The sequence below is a fragment of the Mugil cephalus genome, chromosome 19, assembly GCF_022458985.1.
Source record: "Mugil cephalus isolate CIBA_MC_2020 chromosome 19, CIBA_Mcephalus_1.1, whole genome shotgun sequence".
NCBI classification, from domain to species: domain Eukaryota; kingdom Metazoa; phylum Chordata; class Actinopteri; order Mugiliformes; family Mugilidae; genus Mugil; species Mugil cephalus.
In genome coordinates, this window is record NC_061788.1 from 3,149,689 (window position 1) to 3,170,760 (window position 21,072).

The 21,072-nt window shown below is 44.6% G+C and overlaps 1 protein-coding gene across 1 annotated transcript; it reads left to right on the plus strand.

Moving 5' to 3' along the window:
- Positions 1 to 5,442: 5,442 nt before the first annotated feature.
- Positions 5,443 to 18,363, plus strand: lhx5 (LIM homeobox 5). Its single transcript, XM_047569086.1, has 5 exons — positions 5,443 to 6,638; positions 8,607 to 8,830; positions 9,712 to 9,989; positions 12,291 to 12,456; positions 17,525 to 18,363. The coding sequence occupies exons 1-5, from the start codon at positions 6,466 to 6,468 to the stop codon at positions 17,872 to 17,874; spliced, it is 1,191 nt and encodes a 396-aa protein (XP_047425042.1). The 5' UTR covers positions 5,443 to 6,465; the 3' UTR covers positions 17,875 to 18,363.
- The last annotated feature ends 2,709 nt before the right edge of the window (positions 18,364 to 21,072 follow it).

A 21,072-nucleotide genomic window follows, 5' to 3' on the forward strand; every position in this document is an offset into this window, starting at 1 on the left:
AATAAAATCGTTGCGGAATTAATTCAAGAACTTTTTTTTTTTTTTTTTTTTAATGGAAAAGCTTATTGTCTTTTTTTTAAGTGTTTTTTTTTTTGAAGCAGTGACTAAAAAAAAATAAAAATATTAAAACTGAAAAATGCAATCAAGTGAAATTCTTTGGAAAAACAGGACGCTAGTTGTTGTATTTTTTTCTTTATATATTACAGGCTGTCTGGAGGCAGCAATCTTCAGTATTTTTCAATTTTTCTAAAATAATTCCCATAAAAATGTTTGTGCGTTTCGGCTCGGGTGGTTGTTGCTGCTCGTGCATCGGGGCCTCGTATAGTTCAGGTCTAAAGAACTGGATGTTCTTTCAATGCGCACAATGACACAAGGACACTGTACTTTACTGAATCGCTGCTCTGTGGCTCCCAGGAAAAAACTACCGAGATCATCAAACTGGAAGCGATACGCCGCTGGAAACCCAAACCAAGTCTCCGTTTAATCTGCTCCTGCTGCCATAACATTATGACCACTAATAGGAGACGTCAATCATTCGAGTTTGAGCTTCGGTGAATGGAAATGAGTGGGATTTTCAGGATAAGAATTGAGTTTGTTGCCTTGGGTAAAAGTAAAAACAAGAAATGCATGTGTAGAAATTTAAATGTCACGGATCAGCCACAACATTATGACCACTGACTGAATTACATTTAAACCATCTTGTGACAATCCAGTGCTCTGTTGGGAAACAACGTTCATTCATGTGATTAAAAGTTTAATATTTTTGTGACGAAACTCCAAATGTGGGCGGTGCCGCTAGGGACGCAATGCATGATGGGAAGCCCACCACCACCCAACCAACAAGTCTCTACTTTTTGACTATGTAGGACATGGAATTTGATCAGTAAGGCTTTAGACACCCCTTACAAAATGGTGTAACTCGTATATAAGGCCCTATGTAGGGGTTAGACATGTAGCACCCACCTACACCAGAATAACCCCCCCCACACACACACACACACACCACCACATAGCATTGACACTCCTTGCCTTGATGGCAGCAGGATGCAGCCTGATACAGATGATGCAAAAACAGTTTAGGAACAACTCATGAAGAACTGAACCTGGCCTCCAAATTCACTAGATCCCAAACTGATCACGTATCTGTGGGATGATCCACCCCTAGAGGCCCCTCCCCTCCCCTCAAAGCCCACGGCCAACAACCTCCTGTTTCCAGACACCACAGGACGCCCTCAGGAGGCTCGTGTCCGCTCTCTGACAGGTCACAACTGATTTGGAGGCTCAACATTAGGAAGGTGGTCATAATGTTGTGCCTGATCGGTGTACATTGGCTTTAGATCCACAGACGGAGAGAGAGAGAGAGGTCTGAATATGAACGTCTCTCAGGATCCTTCTAATTAATCTGCAGCCTCTTGGTATTAAACCAGGTCCGACTCCATTAAGACTTTGTTGCATTAATGTTAAATATAGACTCTGCTGCATGGTGACGTCTGCAGAATGAGCGTAAAGCTCGGAGTATGCTCTCACCGGGGATCAACGCACGAGCCACAAGCGTCGCGTGGGTTCGCCTTTTGCGTCGGTGCGTTGTTGTGTAATTGCGTCGGTCGTCTTCTGGCCGGTGGCGTCGAGTCTCTCTTCAAAACAGCGCAGACTGGAACTGAGCGGCGCCTCGTCGGAGCTGGAGGACGTGCGTTTAGAGGAGACTGAGGCTGGTGCACGTCGATCCGACGCCAAACCATCAACCCGGCTTCAAAAATCCGAGAAGCAGGAAGTTAATTAGTTGTTGTTAAAGTGGAGAAGAGTCACGCTGTCATCAAGCTGACTCAGTTTCCTAACATCCGCTCGTCGCTGAGTTTTCTGAATTCATTCCGAGTGGATTTTTCTACATTTCCAGATAGAACGTGTTATTTCTTCTTTCCCTAATCGTCTTTATATAACCACACGTGTTAATTTATTTCAGCGGCAACAGAGATTTAAAAAAAAAAAAGACAAATCCCTGAATGATTTTTTTTTTTGTTATACGTATGCACATACATGCTCGAATGACACCGAGGCCTTTGAATATTTATATATTTGTGGAGTGCAGGGTTGGCTGCCTCCAGTGGGATAGAGGTGTTGCCGGGCGGGAGGAGACGGGGGAGCACGGAAGATAGAGGGGAAAGAGAGAGTCCCTCAGGCGTGTCCGGGCTCTGATGGCTCCCCTGACAACCTCCTCTGTAATGGTCTCCCTCTCTGTCTCTGAGTGCTGTGAAATTGCAGGCCGACGCTCTACAGCTGAGGACTCAGAGGAGACAAACGGCCTTTTAATTCAGAGCGTAGAGAGGTGACGGAGAGGGAGGCCCTAAGGGAGGGCTACCAATCAGACATCCATCATACTAACCTCTCCCCTGGGACCGGCCCTGCCAAAGAGGGGGCCCTGGAGGTGGTCTTGGGCGTGCGCGTCTGCCTGTGTGAGCGTGTGCGCGGCTTCGGGGTTGGGGTGACACTGCACGGCGGCGGGAGGGGGGGAGGAAGAGGGGGGAGGAGGGGGGAGGGAGGAGGTCTGCTTAGGTGTCTGAGCTGTCACGGTGCAGAGTGGAGCGGAGCCGTGGATGTGGGGGCTGAATCTGGGGTGTTGGTGCTTTTATAGATCTTCATCCTTTGCTTCTTCTTTTTATTTCATCTAAATAAATAAATAAATAAATAAATGAATGACTAAAAAACTCGCTGCAGAAAACAGCCTGAGCCGAGCCGTGGAACATGTAGCGGGTCTGAGGAGGGGGGGGAAGGGGGGGTTCAGGGTTTGTGCATGTTCTCGTGTTGTTTACATGTTTTACCGGTGAATCTGCAGCGCGGACGTAAAGAAAAAGGGGCCGACGCTCGAACCGCTTCACGCGTCGGTCCTTGAGCAGGAACACGTGACGCGTTTGAGCCGCCTCTGGAAAAACAAACTCGTGAATAACCCACGAGAAATGTTAAAAAAAAAACGTCGTTGAGGAAACTTTTACGACGACAATCACAAAAAAATGAGCTTTACATTAGTTTATTATTCTAATGATTTCTGACGTTTTATTGAGATCTGCTGCTCGTACGAGCCGACGGTTACGAGGCGGCTGTGAGACGTGCTGCGCAGCAAATAAGAATCAAACTCTAAGTCGTATTTCTACCCCTGACTTGAGGTCATCTCGGACCAGTTTTCAATCTGCCGACGCGCCGACGCGCACAAAGGATCCGTTTAATATGTACGCGGCGTCTGCAGAACGGAGCCAAAGCTATATGTGATCATGCAACGCCCGGAGATTCTCCCTGAAAGGAAAGAAAAGCTCGCCGCTGTCCTTGGTGCCTTCCTGCCACCGGTACCACGGACAGCTCCCCCCCCCCATCCTCCCCCCCCTCCTCCCTCCCTCCTCCCTCCCTCCTCTCCACAGGTGAGAGTCTTCATGTTTGGGTGGTGCACCCGAGAGCAGGACAAAGCAAAAGCAAACAAGAGCTTTTTTTTTTTTTTTTCTTTCTTTCTATTTATTCCTTCACACAATGTGATGGAGATGCATTCAAACAAGAGGTGACTGGATGCATTTGCCTCACATGCTCTTTTTCCCACCGTGGGCTTTTTGTCTGCCTCCTATCTGTTTTTTTGTTGTGTTTTTTTTTGTGTGTGTGTCTGTCCCTCGTCTCGCGGGGGCTAAAGGTCGCCGTGTTTTGGATCCCGGGTAATTGGGGGAAGCTGATCCGGCCTCGTCTGCCTCAGAGAGAGAGAGACCTGAAACGTCCAGGTTAAACCGGCGGATACCTGTAGATAACATCCACGTGTGATTCTGATGGGGGAGAAACACTAATTATAGGAGAGAACGAGCTCTAATGCGTCTGTACGGCGTCACTGAAATATTATATATATATAGAGACAACAAGGAGGGAACAGAACGGCCCTTTGACTTTTCAGGAAAAACAGAGGAATACAGGAGAAAAAACACAGATAGAAAGGAAGGAAGTGATGTGTTAGTCTGAGTGGACACATCTGAGCCTTCAGGTAAAAAGTGACCATGAACACAGGAGACGCTACAGTAAAATAAATAAATAAAACGCACAAATAGCTTTCTGTGCTGTTTGCTTCATTTATTTATTTATTTTACTGTAAAGGAAGAGAAGGAGGAAACAGTTAATCCCTGGGTTAGTTTCTCAGACAATGACCTTTCAACTTTTACAGCTTTCAGGTAAAATAAGGGAAGAAAAATAAAAGGAAAGGAAGTAATTAATAATAGAGAGATGTCAGCTACTAACTTTTTCAATATTTGAGTAAAATCAGGGAACAAAAGTAAAGAGACAATACACTAAAGAAACAAGACAAATAGCTACAAATAAAGGGAGGAAGGTGTTAGTCTGCATTAGTCATAGATGTTTCAGCATTTTTTTTAAAAAAAGGAACAAAACAAAAAGACAAATACCCAACATCTAAAAATAGAAAAGCACAATATAAAACCAGTGCATTATTATTATTAAGGAAGGAAGGAAGCAATTAGAGAGCAGTGTTAGCCTGGGTTAGCTACTTAGACAATAACCTATTCAGATAAAATAAGGGAACAAGAATAGTGGAGATTTTATAGTAAAAATAAAAAGGATAGAAGACGTTAGCCTTGGTTCTGTTTACTCTGATGGGTTTTTGTTTGTTTTTTGACTATTTCATCATTTAGTTACAAAAGTGAAGAAACAGGAAACGTTACAGCAAAGAAAACTGACAAACAGCCAAGAAGGAAGGAAGGAGGGAAGGAAGGAGGGAAGGAAGGATGGATAGGATGGATAGGAGAGGTGTAGTCTGGCAAAGACATTTAGATTATATTTGACTTTTCATCAGTCAGATAAATAAGGGAACAAAAATAAAGGGACATTTCACCAAAGAAAAAGACAGAACGGCCTTGGTTTGCTTTTTAAGACGAGGGTTTTTTTTAAATCTTCATCATTCAGTAAAAAAAGGAGGGAAACGGGAGATGTTACGGTTAGAAAGAAAGAAAGAAAGAAAGAAAGAAAGAAAGAAAGAAAGAAAGAAAGGTAATAGCATGTGTTACTTATAGACTGGACGTTTCTCGTTCAGGACAAGACAAAACCAAAAAACATCAATAAGGAATTTTTTAAAGAAATAAACATTTTGTAACATAACAAGTAGAATTTGCTTGTTTTGTTTAAATAATAATATAAAAAGATGTATTTATATTAGATACATAGATAGATAGATAGATAGATAGATAGATGTGTAGAACTAACAGTCCTTGTGTTGTGGCCTTTAAACGCCTGTAATCGCGTAAAATGAGTCAAATTTCACACCTGACGTCCTTCTCATGCGGCCACATTAACTCCCGCGGAGGAGCCTCGTCCACTGACACGGTGCGTGTTTGCTTATCTGCAACTAACAAAACGAGGCTGTTGGTAAATATTGAAATTCCCTTCGATTGGCGGCCCCTCTCTTAAGGCACCGGGCGCCCGGGCCCTCCCCATTGACGAGCTGCAGCTAATCCATCGCATTTCCCTGTAAATAGCTTTGTGCATGAGAAAAGGCCCGCGGCCCCTCCTCTGCGCCCTGCGCCCTGCGCGGACACGCCGGGACGCAGGAGCGGTTTTGTCACAAGGCCATTATAAGGTTGTGTAGCATTAGCCCTTGTTCGGCTACTCCCACTCCCAATACACCCATTCATATTCATGCCCGTCCTGCGAGCAGAGGATTTATTTATTTTAAGGTTCGATACAAGGAAAAAATGGATGTGAGCTGCACCGTCTAACCTGTTTCCCGTATAATAGTCGGAGATGTCTCCGTGACCCGCCGTGGAACCTTCCACTGGCCCCTGGCAGCGCCACTACAAACACCCCGCATCCACGGCCCAGGTATCTCCGCGCGGCGTGTGCTTCAGGTCCGCTCGGAGGCTACAGCTACGAGCGCGTAACCATAACAACTGCGCTGTGATTGGCTCCGCTGGCACGGGAATTAACAAGGGCGTCATCCAATCTGAGCGCAGGATGCGCGTGGAGCTGGCAAAACCTCGTGATAACCCAGGCACTGTGATGCGAAAGTGGCGACGTGAGGTGAGCCCGAAGGAAATTACTGGACCCAAAACAAAGCATGAGCAAGAGGGGGTGAATGATTAGAAATAAAGCCGCTAGAATAATGATCTTTTAACTGCGCGGCCGTGAGAGAAGATGCCCGGTTTGTCCATTACGCAGAACATCAGCTGGCGCAGCTGAAATTTTCTCCTCCTCTCCTCTGGATTTGTGGATTGTGACAAGTAGCAGGAGCGCAGCCCGACCGGGACCAGGACTATAGCGATCCCCCCGCGGACTGTCACTCCGCCGCCTTTCAGCGAGAGGGGACCTCCAGTTTCCGTCTGACAGCTCACCCTCCCCGGAGCCAAGACGTTGTTCCGCGTAGACCCGGGTTGCCCAGGTCCGAGCAGCGCAGTCCGTGCGGGAAGGTCGGCACTCGGCGTCCTGCAGGCCGGCGACATGATGGTCCACTGTGCCGGGTGCGAACGGCCCATCCTGGACCGGTTCCTCCTCAACGTGCTGGACCGAGCCTGGCACGCCAAGTGCGTCCAGTGCTGCGAATGCAACTGCAACCTGACCGAGAAGTGTTTCTCCAGGGACGGGAAGCTCTATTGCAAAATGGACTTTTTCAGGTAACAGACAGACAGAATCCTGGAGCCGGAATCCTCCCAAACTCTGCTCTGATTCCACGGGGGGAAAGGCTCCTTAACGGCACAGCTAAGACGAAGAATAATCTCTGGATTAAATATTCATTTATATATATATATATAAAAAAACAACAGCTGTAAATAAAGGCGGATATTTAGAAAAATATAGCCACTAATATTTTTACCTTATAAACTCCCAAACTTCGTCACAGGTTAAAACAGATCAGGCCACTTGTAAGAGTTGAAATAATAATAATAATAAAAAATAATAATCTTTTAACTCGGAATAAATATAAAATACACCCGACACACGGTCCAGCTCAAACCCTGAGAGTTTAATTGTCTCCGTGGAGGATTAATGTGAAATAAGACGAACCTTTATGAACCGTGTGGCCTTTCGACAAACAGAGCAGGGCCTCCACGATAAAAGAAAGGACAGCTTAAATTTCATTTTTGTCCCACGTCCACGTGAATCCTGCGTTTAGCATTTCAAAAAAAAAAAAAAAAAATCTATTTCCAGCTCCAGACAACACTTTCCCAAACAGCCATTAGGCTATTAACCGGTTCACAATTCCCCCAAAAGTGTTCCAGGTAATTGAGTGATAAGTGAAGCCCCTTGTTTGTCCTGTCTCACTCTCTTAGCATCATTTTCATTTGTGTGTGCGTCAGTTATTTTCCCCCAAATTGTCTAATGACATGTAAGACACATCAGCCTTTGTCGGGACGGGCTGTTATTGGCCTCGCGCGGCCTTGACCATCATATTACCGCAGGTCCCATCATCAAGCGCTGGATTTAAATGGGCAGCCATTAGCCAGGCGAAACAGTAATCACCCTAATGTGTCCATTTGTTGTGTAAGTAGAGTTGTGCCCTTTCACTGGGGGGGTAGAGGGGGGGGGGGAGTATGGAGGGGAGGGGGGGCTTGGCCATGCATGAGAAAGGGGGACAGTGGAGCGATACCATTGCAAATGGGGAGACAAGCCTACATTAGTGTTAAAACAATGCTCCACAAAAAAGGAGTGCTTGCTCTCAGCCAAAGGCTTAAACACCCCCCCCTCCCTCCCTCCCTCCCCCCTGTCTCCCTCCCTCCCCAGCACTATATATGCTCCAGGTACATGAGGCCCAGTGTGAGCCTCGAACATCTGCTCAGACCTGAATGGGAGCGCAGGTGAGAAACAAAACCAAAAACCAAAGAAAAGAGAAAAAAAAAAAAGAATCATCTCCACCTCTCCCTCCGCGTCCTCGCTGATCCAGCGCCGTCACACCAGGAGGAGAAAAAAAAAAAAAAAAAAGAGGGGGGGAGAGAATTCTCCTGCTGAATTTATTTGGGCTGCTATTTGTGTATCAAATTGATGAGTCTTCCCACCCAGTATTTAAGCGGGTGAATATGGATTAAGAGAAGATTTTCACGCTAAGATGCTCCCACTCTGCTTAATCCCGTAATATATCCGTGGCTACAATGTGTTGATTGTCACTAATACGGTTTTTGCGTGGGGTTATTGTCAGAGCACCTCCATCAAAAAAGAAAAAAAATAATAATAATTCTATCTCCACCTATAGAAATGTTCTTTAATGACTCCAGCGCCTTTAGTGGTTTATGGAGAAATATCTGGACACGTTTAGTTCGTTCTTTAGTTTATTTGTGGCTGTTTGTTTACTAGATATTTAATACTATAATATTTCTACGCGTTCAAAAGGACCACATTTAATCTAAATTATTATTATTATTATTTGGTATTTTCAACCCACGCGTAATTGCGCAAAATTGAACCGAACAGAACTGATATTTATTAAAAACAATATTTATTATTATTGTCAGTGATGTGCGCATTTAAAATAAGGCTCGATTTAAAACTGTGTGGATAATAATCAAAGCAGAATATAATATTTATTTATTTATTTATTCCTTTTTTAAAAATGCTAAATCTATTTATCCATTTTGTTTTCCATCCAGGCGCTTTGGCACAAAATGCGCAGGCTGCTTGCAGGGAATCTCACCGAACGACCTGGTCCGCAAAGCCCGCAGCAAGGTCTTTCACCTGAACTGCTTCACCTGCATGGTGTGTAACAAGCAGCTGTCCACGGGAGAGGAACTGTACGTGATAGACGAAAACAAGTTTGTGTGCAAAGAAGATTATTTGAGCTCCGGGGCCATTAAGGAGGTCAACCTGAACTCAGGTAAGAGACGCGACCACAGGCATCGTTTCAAAAAGGAAAGAATGTGTATAAATATGTGTATATACGTCCTTGTGGCCACGTTGTTTAATGTTAGTTATTATAAGAAAAAGCCCCATCGCATAAATAAACCGGCCTTTCAGGGGACAAAAGGAAAAAGACACGCGTGGTTCTCCTGGAAGATCTTTTTTTTTGTTTTGTTTTGTTTTGTTTTTTTTTGTTTAGCGCTTTTCATCGGTCCGTGGAGAGCATTTCACAACAACCATGTGAGATGAATAGTTTCAATATTTACCTCCACAGAACAATAGCTTCCTGCTATTGTAGGCCAGGGTCCGCTGGGGATGAGTCTGACCGTGCGCGCTGCTCCTCTTTCTGTCTATTCATCCTTAGCGGACCCTCTCCACAGCCCGTGGACCGTGGATGTCACGCTCCATGCTTTTCTATTTTTATTTTATTTTTTTATTATTATCTCCTACATTGATATTTTTTTATTTACATCGTTATATGGAATTATATATATATATACATATATATATATATATATATATTTTTTTTTTGAAACCAGGTGGTGATTTTTCCACTTTTTCTGCGAAATATCGTTTCTATTCATGTTTTCCTCCTTTATTTTTGTGGATTATTTCTGTTAATATTTCTATAAAAATTAAAACTTACATATTTATTTTTTAAAAATTATATATTTTAAAAGGAAAAAGATAAATATTGCGTATTGGGATTTTATTTTACGCACAATAACGCGTCGCCGCTGCGCATCTCCAGGCCCAATTAAAGCAGGACCCCCCCCCACCTCCTCCCCCCCTCGCCCCCCCATCCCTCCTTGACATTTCGGATCGTGACCTTCCTCTTGTTTGTTTTCCCTCCTTCAGTGTCGTCGTGTACAGATAGGAGTTTATCGCCGGATCTGCAGGACCCAATGCAGGACGACATAAAGGAGACGGACAATTCAACGTCCTCAGATAAGGAAACGAACAATATTGAGAATGAGGAGCAGAACTCCGGGACCAAGCGGCGGGGGCCCCGCACCACCATCAAGGCCAAGCAGCTGGAAACGTTAAAGGCGGCGTTTGTCGCCACGCCGAAGCCGACCCGGCACATCCGGGAACAGCTGGCGCAGGAGACGGGACTAAACATGCGCGTCATCCAGGTGAGATCAGCTGCTGCTGTTATTATTTAAAAAAAAAAAAAAAAAAAAAAAAAAAGTCTTTACGCGGCGCTGGGGGAGGATCTGAGACAGACAAAGACGAATTAGAGATAAATGACGGCTTATAAATCAGCGAAATTACCTTTTAATTTTACCGAAATGCGCAGACGTTTAATTGAAGGCCTCATTATCTATTAGAGGAATGTCACAACGCTGCGCGGACTATTAGCAGGATATAGATCCACATTTAAATGGTCCGGCTCACAGGCTGTGAGTCAACTGTTTTTTTAAGTAATAACGACAAAATGATGATAAGTGTCTGTAACAAAGGAAGCACCAAAAAAAAAAAAAGAAAGAAATAGTGGCGTTAAAGTTACACATATTAAAATGAATTTAAGCTTTAATTTGACCAAATTTTGTGTTAAATATAAACATTTAAAAATGTGCACAACTTCTATTAAATGCAAGTCTTTCATTTCATTTATTTATTTATTTTAAAAAATAAAATAAAATTACAAATTCAAACTCTAGTAGCAGATTTTCTACTGATGCATAAACATTGTGCTTTTTTTAAAAAAAAATTTTTGATTTATTTAGTGCAGACACTGGTTTTATTTCACCAGTAACAGCCGTGAAATTAGTGATAGGTCACCCCCACCCACCCACCCACCTCACCCCATCACCCCATCACCCCCACCCACCCTCCCACCCTCACACGTCCACACAAACATGTTGTGGACTATAACGTGCTCTGTTTTGGACGTCCTCTCACCCGTCCCCCTGTCTGCCTTTTTCCATCCTTTCGACACACACACACACACACACACACACACACACACACACACACACACACACACACACACACACACACACACAGACAGACACACACACAGACTCGGTGTCTGGGTGCAGACTGTGTCAGGATGATTAGCACCGTCTCTGCCAACTGTGATGTGGCTTTTTGTGCGCTCGCTGTAATTATCGCTGATTTCACAGATTTACATACCACCCTCCCCTTTTCCCACCTCTCTGCTCTTACTCACTTGCAGCCTGTTTTCCGCCGCCTTCTCCTCCGTGGAACAAGCTGCAGGGGGAAAAAAAGGGTGTTTTATTATATGTGTGGATCAATCAATCAATCAATCAATCAGTCAGTCAGGCTGCCAATCAATAAGTCAGTCCATTACTCCGTCTGTGCACTCCATCCTCCTCCTCCTCCTCCCGTCGCCTGTGTTGCTCCGAGCCAAAATGGAGGCTCCGTTTCGTCATCTTCCTCCTCGTTCAGTGTGTGTTAAATACCACTGCTCTCAACGCGGGGAGCCCTGTGAGCCACGCTGCTTCTCCAGCATGTGTATGTAATCCCTAAGCAACGCTCTCTCAAGGGAAACGAGAGCATTTCCATAAAAATGTACCCTACAGTTAGACAATTGTTCTCAATAAGCAGGTGTTGCCTTTGCCGCTGGAGCACAGAGAGCACAGCCTAAGTGGTTTTAGGTGTTTTTTTTTTCCTCTTCTTTAAGTGTGTGTGTGTGTGTGTGTGTTTTTGTTAATCTGCGGCGCAGTGGGATCCTGCCTCTGGTGCAGCCGAGCCGGTGTGAACATACATCATTATGCAGCAGCGATGCAAAGGGCGAAACAAGACGTGTTATGTGCTTATGATGCACGAGACATTCTTCCATATGGCGTGCGCCGTTTTGGCAATTTTCAAATCCTCCTTTGTTCCCTCTTCAAAGAAAGTTTAGTTAAGCGTAGCGATGCTCTGATTCCGCGGCTTCGCGGGGTTTAGTTTAGCCTCCGCTGCGGGGCTGCGCCCGCGTTTACATTACTTCTCATTTTAATTGTTTCCCTTCTTAGACCCAACGCTTCTATTTTTGTTTTTTATCTCTCGTCCGGTTTCCGGTTTCATTACGTGCAGATTTTCGGTCGTTCCGTTCAGGCTCCAAGAATTTACACCTCGGTTAAGTTAATGAACGGGGGCCAGAGCTGATTGTGACGCCCTGGAACGCGGTTCAGAAAGGGGGACGGGATCACGAGGAGCCGGGAGCCGGCGGCGAGGGACCGGTTTTCAAAAGGGAACTTAATGACGGGGGTTCAGATCCGAAAAGGAAAAGGAATTCTGAGCTCCGTTCATTTTTTTTGTGCGTGTGTGTGCAAGGTGCAGCCAAGTGGATCTTATAGTGGCTGTGATTAGAAGCTGTGAGGGGGGAGGAGACGGGGGAGGAGGGGGGGGATGGTGTAAAGACAAAATGATGAAATCTGCTGGTAACCTTAAAAAAAAACAACCACGTTTTCACTTTTTGGTTCCAGGTTTGGTTCCAGAACAGAAGATCCAAAGAGCGGCGAATGAAGCAGCTGAGCGCTCTGGGGGCCCGGAGACACGCCTTCTTCAGGGGCCCGAGGAGGATGAGGCCTTTAGGGGGCCGGCTGGAGGACCCCGACATCCTGGGACCCGGGGCCTACGGCTACTACGGAGGTAAGAAGCCGCCCGGTGTCGCCCTCCGTCCTCCACCCACTGTTTGTCTGTGCAGAGACGAAGCGATCGGCTCCACAGAGGAACGTCAATAACGTGTAAAAAAAAAACAAAAAAAAACTAATCACACGCGCCGTCATTTGTTAAACAGCTCGCGGGATGAACGTTGGGTGGGAACTAACGTGTCCCGGCGAGCGTCTGCAAACAAACCAAAAGACGCGGCTATTTAAACGAATCGCGTGACCTTTTTTTGTTTTTTTACACATGTCGCTGAAAGTCGCAAAGAAACGCTGCAAAACAAATTTAATTAGTGTTTTTTTTTTAAAAGAGGTAACAATGAATAGCAGGTGTGTGAAGTTTGAAAAGATGAGAGGATGTTGGCAAAAGGCCGAGACGCGGGATCCACCTGAAACACAAACCGAACTTTGTGGAGGGCTGTGAATAGATTCCTGCGCCGCTCGTCGACTGGTGGAGACGAAGGTCAAAATGCAGTTTTTCTTGTGGAGTGTTTGTTGCGAAAAAGGTTCCACGTCGGAGACGGAGCCGTGAGAAACTGTGAGAAAATGAATTATTCTAAATGCGACAGGAAAGTGTGTCAGTAAAAGCTACTTTCTAAGCGAAAAACGGTAGATTTTAATTTTTTTTTTAAGACAATAGCAGGTGGGCAGGAGATAACAACAGGCCCCCCCACCCCACCTTACACCACCACCACCTCCACCCGACGCTGAACCGGAGGAATAAACCAGATGCACCTGTCATGCACATCAGCAGTTTGTTTTTGATGGACAGCCCGGGAGCCGCGGTTTCTATGCAGCTCGTTGCGCATCCACCTGAAGGGCCTTGGCATTGAGGACACAATAAAAAAAGCCGGAGCCGTCAAGGCTGCGACGCAGGGAGTGGGAGGAGAAAGCGGCGGAGGACAAAAACCTCCATCCTCCTCTCCTCTCCGGCTTTCTTCACACGTTGCCTTTCACACCCTTTTGTGCCGCGGCGGCGACGGCGGCAGCAGCAGCAGCAGCAGCAGCTCCGGACGGCGTCGCCTTTATCCGAGCCTTATGTTCCTCACGCCGCTGTTTATAGGCAGGGATGCCCGTGTGTGTGTGTGTGTGTGTGTGTGTGTGTGTGTGTGTGTGTGTGTGTGGTACGATGATGATGCGCCTGCATGTGCGATGCGTGATTATAGTCTCGACACTCCCCGCCCTCCCCGACGCATTCACGAGACGAGCTTGTTTTCAAGGTCGGCCGAGCTGGCGGGGGCCCCCGTTTGTGAGATCAAAATAATTAGCTTGTTTGTGAAAGTCATGTCACCTCTTATTGTTTCTCTGGATAATTTTAAGAAAAAAAAGAAAAAAAAAACCTACGTGGTGCAATCGCAAATACACGTAGATGTTATAATTAGGCGTCACGTTTCTCGATGTCTAACCCGTTAGGCCCCGGTTCCTCCTGTTTACTCTGGAGCAGGAGGGAGGAGAACATATGGCGGCAGTGGAGAAATGCCAGCGTAACATCTGGGCCGGCGGGATAAAGCCTGCCATCGATCTCAGTTCGAGGTGGAGCTGAAGCAGAATGGATTTAACGTTAACTGGGGGGAGTTTGGAGCGGAGGATGTGAGAGTGGTGAGGAGCACGGAGGCAGGTGGAGGTTTGTTTGGTGCGGGAGGTGATTCCAGGCGGCTCCTTTAACTATAAAACCACCTGCATTCGTATTTTTGATGATCGTTTCCCAGACTTTACCAGCGATGACACCAGGTCTGTGGAACGTTGTGGTTTGAGATGATTTTTGGGAGGAAAATGTAGAAGAAGACGTTTGTTTTATCGATGAGTAGCACTGAACTCAGAGCTCAACAAGAAAGATGGAAACTGCACCATAGAAACTGGTCCTAACATTAAATAAATCTCATTGAATCTGTTTTTTTTTTATTTATTTGAATAGGACAATGGACATTAATCAACATATCAGCAAAAAGCATCAATATAAATACATAAATTTCATCCTCTGTCCTAAGGCAGACATCTTAAAAAACATGTAAGAATTTACACATAAAAATACGCCCTGATTCACATAAAGGTTTAAAATCCACACACAAGACAGAAAAGATGAAGAAGTTACTCATAAAAGCAGGTTTGGTTTGTTTTCTTTTTAAAACGTGATGTAGTCGTCACAGTTTCCAACACTTTTTGAATTTGGAAACAATTTCGCTGGATGATTTTTTTGGGACTAACCAGCCTCGAATCCAAACTAAGTTCCTTATAAACATGTTTTTCTGGAGTCTGTCTATTTAGTATCTGTTATCTTTAGTTTTTCCTTTGCATTTTGTGCATTTAGATATTTAATCCATATATTCTTTTGTGTGAGATAAATTATTATCGTCGAAATCGACAGTAAAGGAGTTGGACATAGACTCCGTAACTTACGTACGTAGCCTTGGTCGGCCTGGTTCACTCTGTAATAACACCTCCCAAACACTAGTTGGCGCTGTATCTTTTTGTTTTGTTTTGTTTTTTGCTCGTCTGGTTAATTTTTGTTTCCACTTCCTGCCTCAACTGAAATGTTCAAGTCATACAAACATCCTTCAAACCTCCTCAGTTAACGTTTCCTCTGCGTTTTCCATCTTTACTGATCCACAACAATCAATTCTAAAACTGTGGTCACGGAGAAGCAGCTGGAAACACTAAAGCAGAAACAAGCCGCTAACAAGCAAACTTGTCGTCTGCGTCGCTCGCAGACACGTAGTTAGATTTCTGGGCGTCATATTGATGCAGAATCATAAAGTGAGCGTAACAGAAGTCACGCACGTCGCCTGACTGCGGCGGAGGTGAGTTAGTTTACGACAAAGTGTCTCTGATGGTTGGATGAAATAAGAGTTGAGTCGTTCCATGACAGGCCTGTGATTTAGTTCCCTCTGGACAAAGCTGCTTTAACACGGAATATTAACACGGAACATACGGAGCTGCTCCAAGAACCTGCAGGAGAAGTTCATTAGCCCGGTGCTAAGGAACGATCTGGACACGGAGCAGCACAGAAACGACACTTTTTTAGTTCTGGTTCGTCCGTTCGCTGATACCACAGATTAAATTCAGGTGCATGCACCTCTGCAAGTTTTACACAGGGAGCATCTTAAGGGCCGGTTTTCAGAGACAGTAGGAGCGTTGTTTGTGGAGATGCATGGTACGTTTTCATTTTGCTAATTTCTCTGACATACGGAGGAATAAATGAGATGTAGACGTGAAACGCGAGGCTAAAAGAGGTCTGATCCTGCATGTTGGGAAGGGTCAGAGCTGGTTTTACATGAAAACTAGGGGAATTCTTCAAGGAAGCTAAAAAAAAATGAGGAATATCAGTCATGAATCTGCCTCAAATATTGCTGAGGGAGGGAGTTTTAAATGTGGATATACGTTAAATATATATATATTTAGATGTAATAGATATTCAGCTGCTGTAGCTGCTACATGACTCAGGTAACAGAGAAGATGTGGAGCGTTTCTGAATGAGACTTTTTTGGTTTCTGAGTTCAGGTTTACGTCTTAAAGGCTGCAGAAGTCATTTTTTTTTTGCCTCCATGGTGCATGTGTGTGTCCTCTTGTTTTGGGCGACTCTGCACGACCGATGAAAATAACTTTCACCGCTCGCACATCAAGTTCAGAGACTTTACAGTCGGTTCCTGTGATAAAAGTTTCTGAAAACACGGCAGCACGACGGTGTCAAGGTGAAAGCACGAACTAAAGAGTTGGAGCCGGTGCAGCGGTGAGTGAAGGAGGAGGACAAAAGGGAACCGTGGAAACAAGAGCGTCTTTCTCCAGCTTCTGTTGTTGCGTTTGTTGCTGTAATTTAAATATCTTAAACGATGCCAAACTGTGTCAGACATGTTGCTGGATTTTAGAGACAAATTCACCTCGATCCAGGGTGGGGAGGTCCCAGAAATGCAGCTTCGCTTCACGATGATCCGTCCGTTTGTTTCCTCTTTAGTGTTTCCACCTGCTTCTTCTTCTCTGCCATTTTCAAATGAATTGTTTTGGTTAAATAAAGGTGTAACAGGAATAATAAGGCGGAGGAAAGGTTAACTGAGGAGGTTCGAAGCTACAAACATTCGTACGACTCGTCTTTGGCGAAAAGTTTCAGTTAATTAATTAATTGTCGAGAGTGAAACAGGAAGTAGAAATGAAAATTAACCCGACTGGTAAAAAAGTTGTATTAAAGTCAAAACAGCGTCAGACTTTATGTACGTAGGTTACGTATCCTGTGTCCTGTGGTGCTTTAAATCAATGGGTTCTGCAGACCCCTAGTGGTCAGTGGTGTCATTGCAAGGAGTCAATGAAAATAAAACTTTAAATAAATATCATATGACCTGTATAGAAATTCTTATTATTATTATGTGACTGAGACCTTTAAACTGCACTGGAGAACAGGGCTTTTATTCTCTAATTACAAGTTAATGTTAATAACCTGATCTGCATGTGTTAGTGTTTCAGTGGACGCACACCGTTCATTTCTTAGTGACGCTCTTATTGTGAAACATCTGCAGGAAGGTGCATCTTGCACGTTCAGGTTAGCACCTGAAATGAAGCTAATGCTACAAACAAACAGAAGAAGAAGATGATCAGAAATGTGCACGAGGTCCGAATGAAGTGAAGACGCTGAGATGTAGCTCGAGGTAAAGAACCAGAGCCCGGAGAGGTGGAGGCGAGGGAGGGAGGGAGGGAGGGAGGGAGCTGACACCGGGGGGGGGGGGGGAGGAAGGGAGGGAGGCTGGAAAATCTCATTTTGGATTTCCTCATCCAGATCCAGAAGTTTGAGCGGGGGAATCCATCGAGGCTCACGCTTGGCTGCGAGCTGAATGGAAGAGCGAGATGAATGCAGTGTGTAAGAGGCGAGAGAACTGAGCTGGAGAGGTGTGGAGTTGTTTATACACTCAAATGAGGCTGTTGGAGAAGCGGCTGGTTGGAAATTGGACATGATCAATTCCCCCACTTAGGTGCTGGTGGAGGTGTGTGTGTCTGCTCTCTGCTCTGGGGAGGTTTTTCTTGTGTTTGATCGAAGGTCTAACCCCGAGTCTTCTCCTGTGCCTCCGCAGAATACCAAGGAGACTATTACGGACCGGGGAGCAACTACGACTTCTTCCCCCACGGCCCCCCGTCCTCGCAGGCCCAGTCCCCGGCCGAGTCCCCCTACATCCTGGGCTCGGGCCCCGGAGCCATGGAGGGCTCGGGCCACCACCCGTCAGACGACCAAAGGTTCACGGACATGATCTCCCACGCGGAAACCCCGAGTCCGGAGCCGGGCTTGCCCAGCTCCCTGCAGCCCGTCCCGGGGGAGGCGTACGGGGGCGGACCCAGTCCCCCGTTCTCTCTGGCCAGTAACTCCAGCTACAGCGCGCCCATGTCCCACCAAGGCCAGGAGATGGGGGAGGCCACGGCCTGGTAGAGGACAACAACAACAACAAAAAAAAAAAAAACGCAGGGACCATATATCTGGGGCTGAGCTGCAGCCCGGCTCAATTCAGGAGACGATTCAACCACAAAAACAAAAGAATTTCTACACGGGACTTTTTCAAAACCTCGCTCCGATTTTGACGAGAAGCAAGAACGGGGACGGGAAAAAGTCAGAGACACACTCCAAAGCAGATCCCGGATTTAAAAAAACGACAACAAAAATAATAATAAGAACAAGCGATTCCACTTCTCCTCCTTCGCCCCCTCCCTCCCTCTCGTTGTTAACGAAGGTATCGTCTCATTCTCGTTAGAGACACGTTAGAGAGAAACGCCAAAGGGGACATGTTTGTTCATTTCTCACCACCTTCTTCTTTTTTTTTTTATTTTATTTTTTATTTTTTTAATTGTGTTGCTCCGTTCACAGCTAAGTCGACTCCTCTGGGTAAAACAGAGACAAGGGTTTTTTTTGTTTTTTGTTTTTTCATACACACTTTAATGTCAATTCAATCAAGATTTGTTTAGTCCAAAAAAACAACAAAAAAAACGATGCTCATTTAAAAAAAAAAAAAAAAAAAATCAAAGGCTGCAAATCACTGACTTCCTCCAGCGCACACACTCTGACTACAAGTCCCTTAATGCACAAACATGAAAAAAAAGAAAGTGCTCTTGATCACAGCTTAAAATAAGGATGTCTATACCATTATTCAAAACACGGACACAATTATACAGACACTTGCACCCACACACACACACACACACACACACACACCTCACACACCTCACACCCACGGAGGCGGCCCTGATAGTTCTGCTCCGCACACGGCTTCACCTGACCTTCCCTTTGTTACCGTCCCTTTTAAAAAAACATGTTTTAATGGAAATGATTTTCAAAAGAACATTGAACCCATAATGGAGAATGTCCTTCAACAGCTGAGGTCTCCTTCCTCTAAAGAGACAAAACAAAAGAGGGGGCAGACAACATCTGTGACATTACCGCTGTCTGCTCCGAGGCGCGCGTCGCCATCTAGTGGCCGCGGAGGGAGGGGGGTTCATTTCATATCAGAGCAAACATGGGGGGGGACGAGTTCCTCTAAATTCTTTCAGCCTCTTTAGAAGCAGATCAGGAGCCGAGTGTCGTCCCTATTTTAAAAAAAAATAAAAATAATTTGAACTCTTTCAGCACTGTCTCACCGCACATCCTGACGCCGGCTCCGGTGTCTGTCCACGGCGACTTAGCCCCAACCTCAAAGTATTGTTTTCACCAGGTTTCCTTTTTGGACGTCGGGACGAGACGGAGGACGGAGATATTCTTTGGATGTGAAAAGTGTGTGTTCCTGAGTGACTGGATTGAATGCGTGCATGTGTGTGTGTCTGTGTGTGTGCAATTAAGAGGGGGAGGGAGGGAGGGAGGGAGGGGATGGGGGGGGAGGCACAGAAGGGGTAAGGCTGTATTATTTCTATGTAAATAGCACTGGTAATAAAAACCTTCTCTTACCACTTGAAACTCTGTCCTTCTTGCCCCCGCGTCGCCGCACACGTCGCCCTCCACCAGCCGAAGGGAGTTACTGCGTTTAGGACGGAAAAAACACGTCGCTCCCACACGTGTGTTTTAATATTAAACAAAAAAAAATAAATAAAAAGGAAAACATAACACGCTTGTAAAATACGATGCATCCACAATAAAACTAACTGTCCGTTCCAGCCTCCTGTGACGCTCTGAGCGTTCGCTTCCTCTTTACACTGGGTCGTATTTTAGAAAAGGTTAATGAGTTTTAACAACAGCTCCGGCCTTATTAATACCCATGTACTCACTTTATATTACAAGATGTTTTATAGATTATACGTGCAGTTAAATCAGTTAAATCATATTGTCTTTGGAAGCAAATATGTTTAAGTTAAACCTAAATAATCACTCCTGAGGGACATGACTGTCTCTCGTTAGCTGCTAGCTCGTTGCTAACTGTTTGGTGCACGGTGCGCTGCAAATATTTGCACAAATGCTTCCAGAGAAGAGATGAACGATGAGCTTCTTGGTCAGAGTTTTACGATTCCTGGAGATGTTGGGTGTTTGTGACTCGTTAATATTAAAACTGTGTTCTGACCCCTTTTTAATCACATTTCTGGAAACTTCTCTCTAGTCGTTTGTCCTGTGGACTTTCTTCAATTGCGCAGGTTTTTATTATTATTATTTATTATTTGCATGTGTTTTTTTTTGTTTGTTTTGTTTTTTTAACCCTGACGTTATGCAGTTATGCAGAGCAGTAAAGTAAAGTGGACCTGAAAGGATCCGCAGGACGGTAAATACCAAACACATTAAATAAAACCATTTGATCCAGTGTTAGAATTAAAAGAAAAAAAAAATAGACTCCTGAGACCCGGCGTCCTCATATGGGGACACTTTTGTACTGATAGTGAAGGGTCAATACACTTGTTTGTTTATGCTTATTAATAACATTTCTTGTTTGATGTGACATGTTTGAGGATGTTGGAATTTCACAATTTCCAGTTCTGCTTTTTGCGTTGAAATAAACAGTTTTATGTTTTGGTGCATTTAACCTCCTGAGACCTGAGCTGTAGTTTGGCATTTTTAATTACTCCGAGGTGTTTGGGATCAGTAGCACCCAAGAACTATAAAAACTAAGCATCATCGTTGAACAGGAAGTAGTAGTTTTTGGGGAAAAATATGTGTCCTTATATGTGGACAGGGGGATTATTTCACTGTATATTATAATAAAGAAATCCCAATATCCTCAAGCGAGTATTTGCTAATTAGTGAAGTTATAGCTCGTTACTAATTTGTCACGTTCACGTGTCAAATTAAACTAGAAAAGTTAATAAACATAAATAAACAAGTTTCAGCTGTAAAATATGATGAGTTTTGTGCATCTTTGCTCTTTTGTTACGTAATCAGCTGCAGAACGAATCCACTGAAATGTCTGCTATCGTGTTTTTGCACCAACTAGAGGATAAAAGTTTAAATGAAGCAGAATAATCTGCTACAAACCTAAAAATGTAATGTCCCCATATGAGGACGCAGGGTCTCTGGTGGTTAAAATGACTTAAATTGTAATATTCACTGAAATAATCAACATAATTTTTTGTCAAAAGCTACTTTCTGTATTTTTTTAACACCTAAAGATCTTAATCTCATCTTAAAGAAATTAAGATGCATTTCAAACAAATCCTTTGG